At 37.0% G+C, this 16,985-nt stretch overlaps 2 protein-coding genes across 2 annotated transcripts in view; both read left to right on the top strand.

Moving 5' to 3' along the window:
* Window positions 1-638: 638 nt before the first annotated feature.
* On the top strand, window positions 639-15,430 carry LOC141359393 (uncharacterized). The gene is made up of 5 exons (XM_073861782.1): window positions 639-642; window positions 756-1,061; window positions 1,394-1,693; window positions 6,009-6,053; window positions 13,079-15,430. Exons 1-5 carry the CDS (start codon window positions 639-641, stop codon window positions 13,123-13,125), a joined length of 702 nt encoding a protein of 233 aa, XP_073717883.1. The 3' UTR covers window positions 13,126-15,430.
* The window catches only part of LOC141359392 (uncharacterized), a 38,625-nt gene continuing 35,186 nt past the window's right edge, over window positions 13,547-16,985 (top strand). Inside the window, exon 1 of the mRNA XM_073861780.1 lies at window positions 13,547-14,168. Within this exon, the coding sequence (XP_073717881.1) occupies window positions 13,547-14,168 (622 nt within the window). The remainder of the gene's footprint in view (window positions 14,169-16,985) is intronic.

Below are 16,985 nucleotides of genomic sequence, written 5' to 3'. Positions count from 1 at the left end.
CTCCCCGCGGCTACACTATACGCAATACAAATGATTTCTTATTCAAATTATTACTCTAGTGCAGCACTGATTTGGCGACATTCACAGTACATTAAAACATTAGGATAGGTGAAGAAAAGTAACTGATCCACCTTTGCAAACACAGTTTAGTACAAACAACAAGACAACAAAGAACAGGAATCAAACAAACATGCTCCAGTGCTTTCTGTTCTTGGAAGAAGTAAAAGTTAAAGAAGAAAAATGATAGTGTGTGTGCAAATGCTGTCTATTTCCTTTGTATAAGTGTTTGTAGTGGAGTGTCCTGTCTAAATATTTTCACGCGCATGCGCTGTTGTACGCAGACTGTACGCGTACTGTCCGCGCGGTCTCAAATTTTGGGACCCTCCTGATGACGAAAATGACGTCATGCGGACGGCACGCATACGTGGACATCCCTAGTATACTTTCGGCTTTACACCCTCGACAAAGATACAACAGTTCCTTCTTTCAATGACGCAAAATGATGATTTTTACATCATTGAAACAAGGAAGTGCAACAAAGAAATCAGTATTTCTCCCATCTCAGGAGAAACTGAGGGAATGATGCACAAACATTAAAAAACATGACTGGGGTTCTAACGATACAAAGCTTAATGCAAATGGGTGAAGTGTCCCTTTAAGAACATTGATAATCAGTAATTAAAACACTTAATAGATAAAAATCACCTGAATTGATTTCATTTCTGTGTTTTTGTTTTCGTCTGCTGCTGTTACAGTTAGAATACTGGAAGTGGATGAGGGAGAATCTGTTGATCTGAAGACTAAAGTTACTGACATACAGAGAGATGATGTGATAGAGTGGAGATTTGGAGAAACTCTCGTAGCACAAATTAATCGTGCAAACAATATCTTCAGTACATATGATGATGATGATGATCTATTCAAAGATAAACTGAAGCTGAATCCTCACACTGGAGATCTCACCATCAATGACATCAGTGAGAAACATTATGGGTTTTATAAACTGAAGATCACCAGAGATGGAAAAACTTTAGACAGGATTTTAATTGTGTCTGCCAGAGGTAACTCAAATCTTTTAGTATAAAATTGTTTTATTATCATCTGTGGAGTGTACAGTGGAGATTTTCACTCTGTGTTTAATTCTGACTTATCTTCTGTTTAAACCTTCAAAAAGCAACTTTTACACTTGTTATTTTGAAAGGGCTAATTGAGACAACACATCTGTACATCATTTTATATATTTGGTCGGTTTTATAAAAACATTGATTTGAGCACACATGACGACTACATTATTGATATCTTAAATAAACAATAAAACAGACTGACTGATGAGATGAAAATCACCTGAATTGATTTCATTTCTGGTTTCTGTTTCTGTCTGCTGCTGTTACAGGTGAAAGAGAAGAACTACCAGTGCAAGATGGGGGGTCTTATGATCTGAAGACTGACCTTAATGACATAAAGAGAGATCTGATAGAGTGGAGATTTGGAGAAACTCTCATAGCTAAAATTGTCAACAATATCTTCAGTACATATGATGGTGATGATGATCTATTCAGAGATAAACTGAAGCTGAATGATCAGACTGGAGATCTCAACATCAAAGACATCAGAGAGGAACACACTGGAGTTTATACACTGAAGATCTTCAGAGATGGAAAAACCTTATACAAGACAATCATTGTGTTTCTAAGTGAGTAACTGACATCTTTCTGTTTAATAATGATTTTTTACTGTGATTAATGTGTGTATGTATGAATAAGTTCTTGCTTTGAATATAGCCATAGATGCTTAGAGAAAAAAATCATTTACATCTGTACTCTGTTTACAGTAGATAGATGTTTCATTGAGCGCACACACTTTGTTGTAGTTAGGCGCCTGACCCAATGTTTTTATTTATTTATCAGTCTGTCTAGTGGCTAAACTGATCTCTGAAACAAAAATAAAATGTTTTGGTTTGCTAAAGACAAGAGGAGATGATGACCATTGATCACAACTGTGTGGAGCAGTTTGGCAGCCAGGCAAGAATTCAAAGATCTGTATTTAACATTAGCTGGCTTACCATCCAATCTTTTCGAAATTAGCAAAAACAAAACAACAAAATAATGCAAATTAGATGCGTTTCCATCAAGTTGTTAGGGAGCCCCATATATGGTAAAACCAACTCCAGTGGAAACAACTAGACAGTCAGTCTCGTGTTTTTAATGTTCCCTACGTCAGAATTAATTCAGCAAATTAGTTTCCATCTCCCATTATTTGCATTTAACTCTTTTTCGCATAAATCAAAAACCACCTCAACCAAGGTTGAAAAGTTTTTGCAAATTAAGGGATTTTTCATTGAAATTTGGCATTTCTATCACTCGTTTTGATGTGATACTTCAAAATACTTTTAAAGCTAATATGATATACTTAAGTGCAGAGACGTTCTAAGTGACTAAAATGTGCTTTTATAGAGGATCCTGTAGATGATGAAGTTGCATTCATTTGTAGGAAGTAAGAGGATTTTGTTATCCACTTGTATTTATTTGAGAGGTATTATTTTTCTTTGCAGTATTTTTAGTATTACAAATATCCTTACGTGACTAATATCAGCCTTTGTGACCATGCTCTTACATCTGAACAGTTGCCTTTACATTTCTTATGTATCCACTCATCATTATCGCTGGTCTAGCGGGTAGTGCTGTGTGCAGTGAATACTGGCTTGGTGCATTTCAGTTTTATTCATGACAAACATTGGTAAAGTTTGCATCTGCATGAAAATTAATATAATAACGTACAGTCCTCAGTTTATTTACTTCTGATATTTTAACCATGATAAAAAATTAAATGTACGCATTTACTAGAGTATCAATTTCCAACAACTCTTTTCTTTAAAATATATGCTCGTAGTTGCTGTACACTTGCAGCAGCACTTTCAGTTTTTTCAGTAAAAAGGATTCAGCCCTGTTTTTAATTTGCTGTTGCCATGGTGAATTGTAATGTCTGAGCTCCAATGATGATGGCTTTTCATAGTAGTTGTGCACGAGCATAACTCAGAGTCAACCTAATCAGAGTTGATTGAACTAACTTAGATCAGTTGTTCTGTAACCGAAAACTCAGAGTTTCCAATCTCAGAGTAAGTTTTAACTCAGAGTTGGTTGAACCTCCTTATTAAAACGGGCCCCTGGTCATCTCAAAATATACACAACAAGCTGCTGTTTCTTCTTCCTTTGTGGGTTAAACTTGACAAGCTGCTCCTTCATTGACGGTCGTGCTGCTACTGTGGTAACACGCGTGGATACTGCCTACCAACGGTCTGCATGTGTTTTTGTACACGGACAACGACGCAAAAGTATAAATGGAAAACCGTCGCGTCCACCTACGCCATCGCTGATACACCGTAGGACCCACGCACAACTATAACGAGCCCTTAACACCACTGATTCGTAGGGCTTATTGCTTTTATAAAATGGTTACTTTATATGCATAGCAGGATTTCATAAAATAAAACACAGCTAAAAAGTTTTAATTATATTAGTACAAATATTTCTCTTCCCCCAAACAAAGTACATGTGCTGGTTGATTGATTTCACTAATTTCATTCAAAAACTTGTATATTATATTTATTCATTTCACACAGACTGATATATTTCAAATGTTTATTTCTTTTAATTTTAATGATTATAACTGATTTAGCAGGTTATGTTGCAGGGTAAGTTCATCTTAGTCAATGAAACGATGCTCCGGAGGATGTCTGCGCATGCGTGCACTTAAGATAAGCGGGCGTGGGAGCATATATTTTGCCTAATATTACAATGTTAAAGAATTTATTGTATTACATTTAAAGTCGCAAATATTCATTGCCGTCCTTCAAGTCCAAAAATTTTTGTAAACAAGGGCCTTGTGAGGGTAATCCGTGAGGTGTTGTTGTAGAAATATCCATATTTAAAACTTTATAAACGAAAATAACTAGCTTCCGATAATGCCACCCTCTTAGACTCCTCGGTATTCAGAAAAGAGTATCAGCAGAGTGTACGCACTTTTCTTCGTGACTTATGACAAATTCGGACGGCGGGGGCACAGAGCAGCAGCAGAGAAACCTTCGTAAACTGCGTACGCTCTCATCTTGAATGCTAAGATGTCGGCGTTATCTGAAGCTAGTTATTTTCGTTTATAAAGTTTTAAATATGGATATTTCTACAACAACCCTGCGTATCATCCTGGAGCCATTTGGATTTCTATGGGGAAGGATAAATGCACATTTTTTGGACTTGAAGGACGTGAACCACATAACTTAACATTTGATTAACTGAAACCCCATTTACACAGACCTTTGGTCCCAGAAAATACCTGTAAGAACGCGAGCGTCATCACAACAAAAGTTTTGGTGCGGCAATTTAAAACGAGAGATTTACATGCATATCCACATTCACGACGAGAAATGACGCAAACTAGATTGAAGCAGTTATCATGAAATGATAAATGAGATGCATAAACAATGACGCACGTGCTGTAGTGAGAAGGACGTTCAACTCTTTAAAATGAGGGATTTGACGTTACATGGAGATCAACATTCACGACGAGAAATGTCAGCATACTGGACTGAAGCAGATATCAGGTCAGTTAGCTCGTCACTGCGCTGAGGCGGAGATCATTCAGCACCATAAAAGAATATCACGTCACATGCTCATTTAAGCTTATAATAAACAAAAATGCCAGAGCGTCATCCCAACAAGATATATCGTTCAGCTCCTCAAAACGGGGGTTTTAAATGCATATAAACAATCACGATGAGAAATGTCTGAAAACTGTATTAAAGCAGAGATCAGGTGGGTTGTCAAATATCCACTCTGAAGCTGAGATCAATCACCAGCATTAGAACGGCACATCACACGCTCCTTCATAGTCTTATCATAAACAAAAATGCACGCGAGTGGTTTCCGGAGAGAGAAATAATAAATAATATGCAAACTTCAGACGCTGCTATAAGAAAGTGCAGGACTTTACAGATCACGTGTCTTTCCGGGACCTTGCAGATGTCGGCAAATCATGGCAATGTGAATGGACAAAAAATCAAACGATCCCGGAATAATCCAGGATGCCTTTTCCGTGTATTTTCCGGAATGTCTGTGTGAAAAGGGTTTGAAAGATCTAAAACATTTTCGTAAATAACTGAAAAAGTGTTTGTCTGAAAAATGATGGACATATGCATCTCGGACAGCTTGGAGGTGAGCTGGAAGCCAACACGGAAGCCTACAAATGACAACAAAGCAGCTTCTTCATTGTGTGAACTGCCGTACATGACTTTATCAAGCTATAACAACAGTTTTGATTGTGTATTGTGTTGTCATTTGTTACATTTATGTGAACAAGAATGACTCGTGTACTGTGTTGAAGGGAGAGTACTGAAAAATCATCCTCAAGAACTGTTATTTACCCAAAAATGTAGTGTGAGTATAGTAAGAATTACCTGTCCTAAAATCTAGTTAAAGTAAGAGTAAAAAGTAACTCTTAAGAGTAGTGATTATTGAGTATTATCACCATGAATCTTGTGGTGGGCTATTAACTCATTGATATCTGTCGTGCGTTGACGCGATAAGCGTCTTGTCCGAGCTTTACTTCCGGTTTCTGTTTGTTTAATGGTCTGAGTCTGACTAGTTGCTGAAACTGAACTCTTAAACAAATACCATATCAAAATAACAAATGTTGTGCATTCCTATGTAATCTACGTGTTGTTTATTTTGCTTGTTATATAAATAAACTACTTTAAAAGGACTTTGTTGTTATATATTCTTTGCAGAGTTTACCGGAAGTTACGTGATGACCACGAAAGCCGCTTGTTTATGTTCTTACTGCTGAAACCGTCTATATAAGATGTATATTCTGAGAGATAGTTTAAGATGTTAAGATCATGAAGAGAAGTTTATTATGAGAATCTGAATTTTTGTTTATAATGAAGAAATGAGACATCTAAAGTAATGATTGTTCTGTGTTTTTATTTTATTTCTTTAAATGTCCTGCTTCTATAGAGAAAATGGAGCCAGACTCAGTGTTTGAGGGGGCATCTGTTACATGTAAGTAACTCAATCATTTTATTTACATTCAGTCACAGTGTCAATGCACTGTAAGTTTCATTTTAACCCTTAAATGGTCCTCGTTTTCTGTTTACACTACTGACCCATGGGGTCTGTATGACCCCAAAATTTAAAGTAGGGATGCTCCGATCGATCGGCCGATAATGCTTGCTTTGTTTCTCAATGAATTACGGTGAAACGCCGCTACATCCAAAAGCCAGGGGGCGCTCTCGTGCAGAAACTCAAAATGCGCTGTAGACAAAGAACAATACACACGCAGCTATGATGACACGCAGCTCCATGAAATGGCTGAAGGATATATTTATATTGCTGTTCTTCAAACTTTTTCAGGTATTTTCAAGATAATAAAAATATGTTTAATAATTATGTTTGACGAGTGTTGCTTTTTCAAATGCATGTTATAAACGACTCAAACTAACAGTGATTTTAGATCGATAAGGACTTACTGATCAAAAGCCGTAGTACATGAAATAGCTGTAATAAGATCGGCTGTCTGATTCAGAATAGTGATCGCCACGGGAGATCGGCATTGATCGGAGCATCCCTAACTGAAAGCATAATTGTAAGAAAAATATAAATTTTCAATAATACAAATAATATATTTTATTTAATTTTCAAATATACAATAAAGCTGTGTTTTGAGAGATTTTAAGTACTTTTGTACCCATTTACCACAAAATCCTCAACTACACCATTAGCTTGCATGTGAAATTTATATTGAAAAAAAATCACTTAAATGATTATCGTAATTTTTAAAAAAAATTCTGGATATTGATCTAGGTGTTAGGTGTAGAATTCCACTTTTTGCTGGTTAGAGATAAACCTAAAGGAAATACCGTTTAGGGAGAAATAGCTTTGACCAGCAGAGGGCCATAGAAAGCCATTCATTTTACTGGATGTGGCCAACTGCTCACATCACTACTTTAGTGATATTTTGTGAATTTATGTATAAATAGACATTAAAAAGGACATTTAATTATGAATGTTTTGCAAATAGTAAAATTTGTTGTAGTTTTTGATGCAGTTTAAAATGTCTGTTTTTCCAAAATGCCAAAGAAATTTGACTGAATGCGTGTCCGTGTGTGTGAGAGAGCATTTCCCTTTTATTTGGGGTCATATTGACCCCAAAGACCACATTAATAAAAAATTGTACATACCTTCAGAACAACCGAATCAAGTCCATTTTTTGGGGGTATGTATAGATAGATTATTTAGGAAAGTCACAAAATGTTATATCCCTGAGATGAAAAAATGTCGGATGGGGTCATATAGACCCCAAGGACCAATTAAGAGTAAAATCAAATAAACTGTAGATTATTCATTTTGTTTTTATTTGTACATTTATTTTCTGTTTCTGTGTTATGGGCTATATGACTATGGGTCAGTTTCACAGACAAGGATTAGACTAGTCCTAGACTAAAAAAATGTAAGAGCTGTCCAAACTTTAAACAACTATCACCGACATATCTTAAAATACATCAGTGCCCTTTTTTGCCTCAAAATGCACACAAGTAATGCTTTTATTAAGGCATGTTTTTTTAAAACTAGTTATTTCCTAATTAAACTAAGGTCTAGTCCTGGCTTAAGCTAATCCCTGTTCAGGAAACCACCGCTACATATTGTATTACTATACTCTTGTTTTATATGACAGCTTTTATGACTGTACTCTTCTTTTTAACAGCCTTTAGTTTATAAAACATCATTAAACCAATTAAAGCTTGATCATATCAGTGATATTATTACAGGAGACATTTGACTGAACAGAAACCCACGTAGAAGGTGACGTTCTCGTGACCTTTCGCAACGTTCCCTAAAAGTTCTCTAAAGAGGATGAAAAGACCTGAACCTTTAGAGAACATTAGGTACATTCCTAAAACGTCCTTTGTTAGTTATAAAAGTCTTGCAGTTCAAGGTTCCTCGTGTGACTTTAGGGGGACGCCTTAGACATTTACAGAACATTCCCACATGGTACTATTTTGGTCAGATAAAAACGTTTCCTGATATGACTGTAGGAAGACGTTCCATATTGGTTATCCTGTGGTCACATAAGAACGTTACAGAGAGGACATTTGGAACATTAACAGAACATTCCCACATGGTACTATTTCGGTCAGATAAAAACGTTCTCGAAATGACTGTAGGAAGACGTTCCATATTGGTTATCCTGTGGTCACATAAGAACGTTACAGAGAGGACATTTGGAACATTAACAGAACATTCCCACATGGTACTATTTTGGTTATATCATAACGTTCCTGATATGACTGAAGGATGACATTCCATATTGGTTATCCTGTGGTCACAAAAGAACGTTACAGAAAGGACATTTGAAACATTAACAGAACATTCCCACATGGTATTATTTTGGTCATATCATAACGTTCCTGATATGACTGTAGGAAGACGTTCCATATTGGTTATCCTGTGGTCACATAAGAACGTTACAGAGAGGACATTTGGAACATTAACAGAACATTCCCACATGGTACTATTTCGGTCAGATAAAAACGTTCTCGAAATGACTGTAGGAAGACGTTCCATATTGGTTATCCTGTGGTCACATAAGAACGTTACAGAGAGGACATTTGGAACATTAACAGAACATTCCCACATGGTACTATTTCGGTCAGATAAAAACGTTCTCGAAATGACTGTAGGAAGACGTTCCATATTGGTTATCCTGTGGTCACAAAAGAACATTACAGAAAGGACATTTGAAACATTAACAGAACATTCCCACATGGTATTATTTTGGTCATATCATAACGTTCCTGATATGACTGTAGGAAGACGTTCCATATTGGTTATCCTGTGGTCACATAAGAACGTTACAGAGAGGACATTTGGAACATTAACAGAACATTCCCACATGGTACTATTTCGGTCAGATAAAAACGTTCTCGAAATGACTGTAGGAAGACGTTCCATATTGGTTATCCTGTGGTCACATAAGAACGTTACAGAGAGGACATTTGGAACATTAACAGAACATTCCCACATGGTACTATTTCGGTCAGATAAAAACGTTCTCGAAATGACTGTAGGAAGACGTTCCATATTGGTTATCCTGTGGTCACAAAAGAACATTACAGAAAGGACATTTGAAACATTAACAGAACATTCCCACATGGTATTATTTTGGTCATATCATAACGTTCCTGATATGACTGTAGGAAGACGTTCCATATTGGTTATGCTGTGGTCACATGGCAACGTTACAAAGAGGACATTTGGAACATTAATAGAATGTTCTCACATGGTCCTCTGTTGGTCGTTTAATAATGTTCCTGATATCACTAGGAGGACAAAATATGAAATTACAGTTAGAGCATTTTATTTTTATAGGCAGTTAATAAAAAGGATGTGTCAATGTGCAGTGAACCATACAAACAAAGTAATAAATAAATGATTTCAGAATGAAGAAAAATAAAAGAGTGATTCAGTCTGCACTATCGTACATCAGACAAAGACAAATTAAATAATTAAATAAGACTTTACATTAAATTGTGTTAACAAGCACAAAAATACTAGTAAATAATATTATACTAATATGTATTATGTTGTACTCTCTGAATATGATGATGTAGATTGCAATGCATCTTGGAAACAGTAGTCAATTAACAGCAACAGCGTTCAATACGCTTTATGAAAAGTACTACCTTTCCCATAATGCTACAGCTTACAAGAGGACCCGGAAGTCGCATGAAATTCAAACTGCCACACTTGACGACGCATGATCTTTGTTTTGTCTTTATATAATACTGTAAGGTAAGTTAAGATACTTTTCTTTTTAAACCTACATAGATTTCACTCGTTGTTCTACAGCGAGTTACATGAATGTTTTTTCTGTTTATTTGCTATTCTTTTCTGTGATGTTTTTTATTTCTATGTTAGGCTATATATTCTTATTTGCCATTTAAAGTATAACGATAAACATGCAGGCTTACAGTGAGCTAAACAATTTTCATAAAGAGGATGTTAAAAAAATCTTTAAGATGTTCGATCTTTACAAAATAAATGAATGCTCAGCCCACAAAGATGCCAACCGAAGATCAAATGTTTTGTGTACAAAACAAAAAAATCGACACTTTTTGGAAATACTGTTGTAAAGGAATTTAATACCTAAGAATCATAAATTAGCGTTTGTCTTACAAAAAAAATGTAAACATTATTGTGCTTTGTTTGCAGAAGTCATGTACCACACATTGTCAAACCTGAAGAAGTGTATCTTCCTGCAATCTGAAGGTGTAACTTTAATACACATTATTTAAAAACATAAGAGTCATGTTCATTATTTATCTTTGTGTAATTTGATTTTAATTACAATATTGAATGTATTGAATTTGTTAAATTTTGTATGAGGTAATTTCTTGTATGGGTTAATTTGCCTAATATTAGTATTAGATACAAAAGCACAAGTGTTTTGGCTTAAAAGTGACAGCATTTTTTAAAAATGTTTCAGGTACTGGGGCTTGGATTGTTTGAAGTAGTAAAGAATAATGGCAAATAATGAAGCAGGCAATAAAAAATACTTGACCAAGAAGTTTTGGAGCTTAACATTTTTGTAGTTTGTAATTGCTTTTTTCTTTAAGTTGGTAATTTGAAAATCTTTCCGGAAGTCTGAAATCTTCCTACATATTTTTTTCACATCTCGATTTGAATGTTAAAAATCTTAGTTCTTGGATTTGTGATGTTTTGTAATATGTGTTTTTGCCCTTACTTATGCATTTTATGTAAATATATTTTTAACTGGATTTGTATTTGTATGCTCTTATTCTGCAGGCTCCAGACCTGGAGATTGACGTTCCTAAAGGTTGATGTTTATCAAGCTTGTGACCTTATCACATGGCGTTATTTTTTTTACATTTATATATCTAATACACATTTGCACATCTGTAAACATAAATTTAATATTTTGTGGGCTATTTTTTATTTTATTTAACCAGTTGTTGTATATTGAAATATGTTACATTTTATGCACTCCAAATGTAAATGTTTTGTTTTAATTGCATCTTTATTGTTTAAAACAATTTAATTAATGTGGGTTTTTGTTAGCTTTTATGTTATTCTTGTATTTTTTGGCTATTTATTTGTTTTTGTTTTTTATTATCCTTCTGTTAATTTGCCAGATTTTGACCTTCTATTTGTTTTTCCTGTAATCTCACTTCAATTATTTTTTGTGTTTCTCAATGATACATTTTTGTCACAGTCCCAATTTGTTCCTGCTTGTTTCTCCACTGTCAGGTGAGGACAACAACAAACACAGTCCAGGTGAGAGAGCGAAAAGGACCACGGGAAACGAAGTCCAAATGGATGATGAACGGGGAACCGTTCATCATCCATTTGGACTTCATTTCCCATAATCCTTTTCACTCTCTCACCTGAACTGTGTTTGTTATTATCCTCACCTGACAGTCATCCCCCTCATCACTCCATTGTCTAAATACCCTGCTTTTCCCTTTGTCTAGGTCAGTTCTTGTTTATAGTGATGTGTTGTGTGTTTTGCTGTTTACCAGTTTCCATGTTCCTTGTTTTATATTAATTAAAGATTATCATTTTGGATTCATCATGATCTCCATCTCCTCCTTTATCCTCCACCACACCAACCATATCAATTTCACAGTATAATTATATATTGTTTGAGTTATGGCTATGTTCTGGGGGTTCTGGATAAGTTGTGGGTGAGTTTCAAATGTTCTGGGAACTTTACTAGGCAATGTCCTTAACACCAGCGGGGTCGTTCTAGGAACATAAAATTTCTACATAAAATATGGTTCCCTTAACATTTCCAGAACGTCCTAAATGTTCCGTGAAGGTCTGCCAAATAACGTCCTTCAACCTTTTAAAGAACTCCACATCACGTCAGTCTCGGAACGTTCTGGGAACTTTACTGGGCAATGTCCTTAACACCAGTGGGGTCGTTCTAAGAACATTATGGGAACGTAAAGTGTACATAAACTATGGTTCCCTTAACATTTCCAGAACGTCCTGAATGTTCCGTGGAGGTCTGCCAAATAACGTCCTCCAACCCTTTAGGGAACTCCACAACACGTCCGTCTCATAACGTTCTGGGAACTTTACTGGGCAACGTCCTTAACACCAGCGGGGTCGTTCTAAGAACATTATGGGAACGTAAAGTGTACATAAACTATGGTTCCCTTAACATTTCCAGAACGTCCTGAATGTTCCGTGGAGGTCTGCCAAATAACGTCCTCCAACCCTTTAGGGAACTCCACAACACGTCCGTCTCATAACGTTCTGGGAACTTTACTGGGCAACGTCCTTAACACCAGCGGGGTCGTTCTAAGAACATTATGGGAACGTAAAGTGTACATAAACTATGGTTCCCTTAACATTTCCAGAACGTCCTGAATGTTCCGTGGAGGTCTGCCAAATAACGTCCTCCAACCCTTTAGGGAACTCCACAACACGTCCGTTTCATAACGTTCTGGGAACTTTACTGGGCAACGTCCTTAACACCAGCGGGGTCGTTCTAAGAACATTATGGGAACGTAAAGTGTACATAAACTATGGTCCCCTTAACATTTCCAGAACGTCCTGAATGTTCCGTGGAGGTCTGCCAAATAACGTCCTCCAACCCTTTAGGGAACTCCACAACACGTCCGTCTCATAACGTTCTGGGAACTTTACTGGGCAACGTCCTTAACACCAGCGGGGTCGTTCTGAGAACGTTATGGGAACGTAAAATTTCTAGGGGGGAATTGACTCATCCTTCATTTAAAGATGTTTATCACTGCTGCTCCTCTCTCAACAACTTTTCATTTGATCTCTTATCTCTGCTTTTTACATCTTCCAGAGGAAAAGATTCAGTGAGAAAGAGAGGAGATTCAGAGGAGCTTGAGATTCAGCCGTTCTTGCCTAAAAGCAGTCAGTATCAAATCAACAATTATTGACTCGGATTATCCTTTATTTAAAGATGTTTATTACTGCTGATTCCTCTTTAAACATCTTTTCATTTGATCTCTTATCTCTGCTTCTTACAGCTTCCAGAGTAGAAGATCCAGTTGAGATAGCTATGTCTTTGTTGTAAACTATCCCACTCTATTGCTGCGAGCTCCCAGATTTCAACCAGAAAACGGCAAGCCCCACAACCATCAAAGCCAGTGGGCCCAGCTCCACCTCCTCGTCCTGTGATAGCTCTTCGGTCTCTGACACAACGCCAAGGCACACACCCTCCTCCAAAAACAAACGATCCAAAAACAACTCATAACGGCTCTCAGTGATATGTGTCGGGTTCCTGCTACGATAATACTAATTTGATCAAATATTTAAGCCCGGTGTGTAAAGACCTTAAACACAGACTAAACCAGGGCGCATGCGCACGCGGCGACCGGCAGGAAAAGTTTGGCTGTCACTGTTCTAATCGTGTTTTATTGTTTTTATTTGTTTTTATGTTTGGGAATAATATCCCACGTGTTTTAACGGTGTGCAGTGCTTTTGAATGAAGTGTTATGGATGTTCTTCGTGTCGTAGCGCTATTTTTGTTACTTCTCCTATTCTGTTTGGATATCATCTCTGCCTGCTCGGCCAGGAAGCAATACAGCAGTGAGCTGCTGCAATTCAACCTTGTGAGACCGGCTGGCGTGACAGACATCACGCTACAGATTCCGGGTTTTATCCGAAGATATCCTGACAACAACTATGGAGAAAAAGGGGGAAAGAAGAGAAGGAAAAGGGGAAAGCGAGGAGGCGTTCGGCTACGTTTGAGGAAGATGCGGCTTAACCGGCTCCCGCTGCCTTCAATGATTCTGGGGAACGTCCAATCCCTAAGAATTGAAACTGATGAACTTCAGGGAAATGCCCTATTTCTTAAGGATTATAAGGACTGTTGTGTGATGGCGTTTACGGAGACATGGTTAACCGAACGGGATCAGGATTCAGATCTGATGATAAGTGGCTTTGGAGTACCATACCGCCTAGATCGGAACAGTGAGGTGACGAAAAAAACCCAGGAAGGAGGGGTATGTCTCTATATCAACCAACGATACTGCACTTCGGTAACAGTGAGAGAACGCATTTGTACCCCTGATGTGGAACTGTTATCAGTGTCGTTACGGCCCTTCTACCTGCCGCGTGAGTTTCCTCAGCTCTTTATTACAGTTGTGTATATTCACCCTAGAGCACACGCTCCATCTGCTTGTAAAACTGTATATGACATAGTGCAAAAACTGCAGTCTATCTCCCCTGACGCCCCGGCTTTTGTACTGGGTGACTTTAATCATGTTTCCCTCAAGAAGTTGGTCCCATATTCAATATATTCAAAATCAATATGTAACCTGCCCCACCAGACGGGACAAAACCCTTGATCTTTGTTATGGGTCAGTAAAGGGGGCATATAAGTCACTCCCGCTATCTCCCTTGGGCCACGGAGACCACAATTGCGTGTACCTCATGCCCACATACAGAACTGTTTTGAAAGGGAAAAGGTATCTACGAAGGACATAAAAAATTGGACAGAGGACTCTGTGCAGTGTTTACAGGCCTGTTTTGACTGTACAAACTGGGATATGTTCATAGAGGCATGTGAGGGAGATTTAGATCAGTTAGCCGATGTAACATGTTCCTATGCTGCATTCTGTAGGGACATGATTATACCATGCAAACAGGTAAAAATGTACCCTAACAATAAACCATGGGTTACAAAGTCTGTCAAATCCAGCATACAGGCTAAGAAATTTGCCTTTAAATATGGGACTGCCTCTGATTTGCATACAGCCACAAAAGACTTGAAAACTGAAATATCAAGGGCTAAACAAAACTATAGAACAACTATGGAAATAAAATGGCTGCAAATAACTTAGGCTCAGCCTGGTCAAGTATGAAAGCTATTGCAGGTATCAGTAATTCAAAAAATATAAGCACTGTCACTTTAGAAGGTTTTAATGCAGACCCTGATCTTGCAAATGCTTTTAATAATCACTTTTTACGATTTGATAATTCTGATTTTAGTAGAAAAATACAGGAACTTAACTATACACTAGCTGACCAGAACCATTTTATAATTGTAGAGGGAAATGTGGAAAAGCATTCTCTTCCATAAAGTCCGAATAAAAGTTATGGACCGGACAATATCTGTGGCAGACTGCTTAAGTTATGTTCTAAAGAACTCTGCCCAATTTTTAATTACATTTTTAATATGTCCTTACAAAATCAGCATGTCCCAAAATGTTGGAAGGATGCAGTAGTTGTTCCAGTTCCTAAGACAAGCTGCCCCAAAGCACTGAATGACTTCAGGCCTATCGCACTGACATCTATTGTCATGAAAACTTTTGAAAAACTAGTGAGAAACGAAATTTTAAAGACGGTAGAACCTGATCTTGACCAATATCAGTTTGCCTATACTGCCCTACAAAGGCTAAGTGCAGTAACTACGCAAACACTGAAGCTGAGAAAAATGCCCTTAAAGTTTTTTGCATCAGGCAGTCAAACATGTTACTGCAATTTTGGCACACACGTTTCTCTGAAATGAGACAAAATTGAACCAGGAGACTTTGTCACAAGACACATCAGATCTCACAAAGCCCATTTTAACCCTTAACTCAATTTTGACCAAATGCGTAGTTACTGCGCTTTGGCTTTGTAGGGCAGTATAGGCCACACGGAGGTGTTGAGGATGCCACAGTCACTCTCATGAATATGCTTTTTAAACATTTGGAAGGGAAGGGAACTCATGCTCAGCTTTTATTTATAGATTTCTCATCTGCTTTTAACACTATTCAACCACACATTTTAATTGAAAGACTCGTACAGCAATTTGATCTCAGTAAAAATCTTGTTGGTTGGGTTTTAGATTTTTTAACTAATAGAACACAAAGAGTGCGAGTCAATGGAGCACTGTCTGATCAGATATGCTCTTCTACTGGATCCCCTCAGGGCTGTGTTCTGTCTCCTCTTCTGTTTATCCTTTATACTAACATGTGTCTTAGCAGCAGGGAAGACAGATTTATTTTAAAGTATGCAGATGATTCTGTCATCATAAGTCTGCTTCAAGGAAATGAAACAGGTCATGGTCCAGTTGTCCAGGAGTTTGTAGATTGGTGTGATGGGTCTTTTCTACAGATTAATATTTCTAAAACAAAAAATATGTGTATAGACTTTAGGAAACTCCCCAGGGCTAAGGAAACTACCAGCATAAAGGGTCAGACAGTGGAGTGTGTCAATAAATACAAATATCTTGGGACTATCATTGATGATAAACTAAGTTTTGAAGCAAATTGTGAGTCTGTGTACAAAAAGGGAAATCAGCGTCTATACTGTCTGAGAAAACTGTCCTCTTTCCATATTAATAGAAAGATGCTCACTATGTTCTACCGCTGTTTTATTGAATCTGTCATTTCTTTTAGTCTGGTGTCTTGGTCTAGTAACCTACCTCTAAAAAACAAGAACTCCTTGAACCAAATCGTGAGGTGGGCTAGTAGGCTGATTGGAGAGACAGCTGAATTTAGAATCCCTACACAGTAGGCAGCTACAGAAGCTAGTTGGGACGATCTTAGAGGATGGATCCCACCCACTATATGGTGAATTTCAGCCTCTTCCCAGCTAACAGAAAAAAGTTCTAAGAACGTTCCCTAAAAGTTCTTTACGTTCCCAAAAACGTTCTGCCAACGTTAAAAGTGTCCAGTTTTCTTGACGTTCTAAGAACGTTTTTGTGTTGTCTCAACGTTAGAGGAATGTCACATTTTACCATTTTTAAACGTTATGACAATGTCATGTTTTAATGTTCACACAATGTTTAAAACAACAACTGTTTATTATATTGACTTGTTTAATTGTTATGTAAATGATAGAGAAACATTGCATTTTATTATATTTATTTTTTATATTTATATTATTTTATTATATTTATTATATATTATATATTTATTATATATTATATATCTATTATATATA

The sequence above is a fragment of the Misgurnus anguillicaudatus genome, chromosome 23 (genome assembly GCF_027580225.2).
Source record: "Misgurnus anguillicaudatus chromosome 23, ASM2758022v2, whole genome shotgun sequence".
Taxonomy (NCBI): domain Eukaryota; kingdom Metazoa; phylum Chordata; class Actinopteri; order Cypriniformes; family Cobitidae; genus Misgurnus; species Misgurnus anguillicaudatus.
Note: the sequence above shows the minus strand (reverse complement) of the source record. Positions and strands in the feature narration are given on the sequence as shown.

Excerpts from the sequence above, each read along its gene's own strand:
- LOC141359393 (XM_073861782.1), top strand. Across the intron at positions 1,062-1,393 it reads TTTAATTGTGTCTGCCAGAG|GTGAAAGAGAAGAACTACCA; the intron begins GTAACTCAAATC and ends CTGCTGTTACAG. Across the intron at positions 1,694-6,008 it reads GACAATCATTGTGTTTCTAA|AGAAAATGGAGCCAGACTCA; the intron begins GTGAGTAACTGA and ends CTGCTTCTATAG.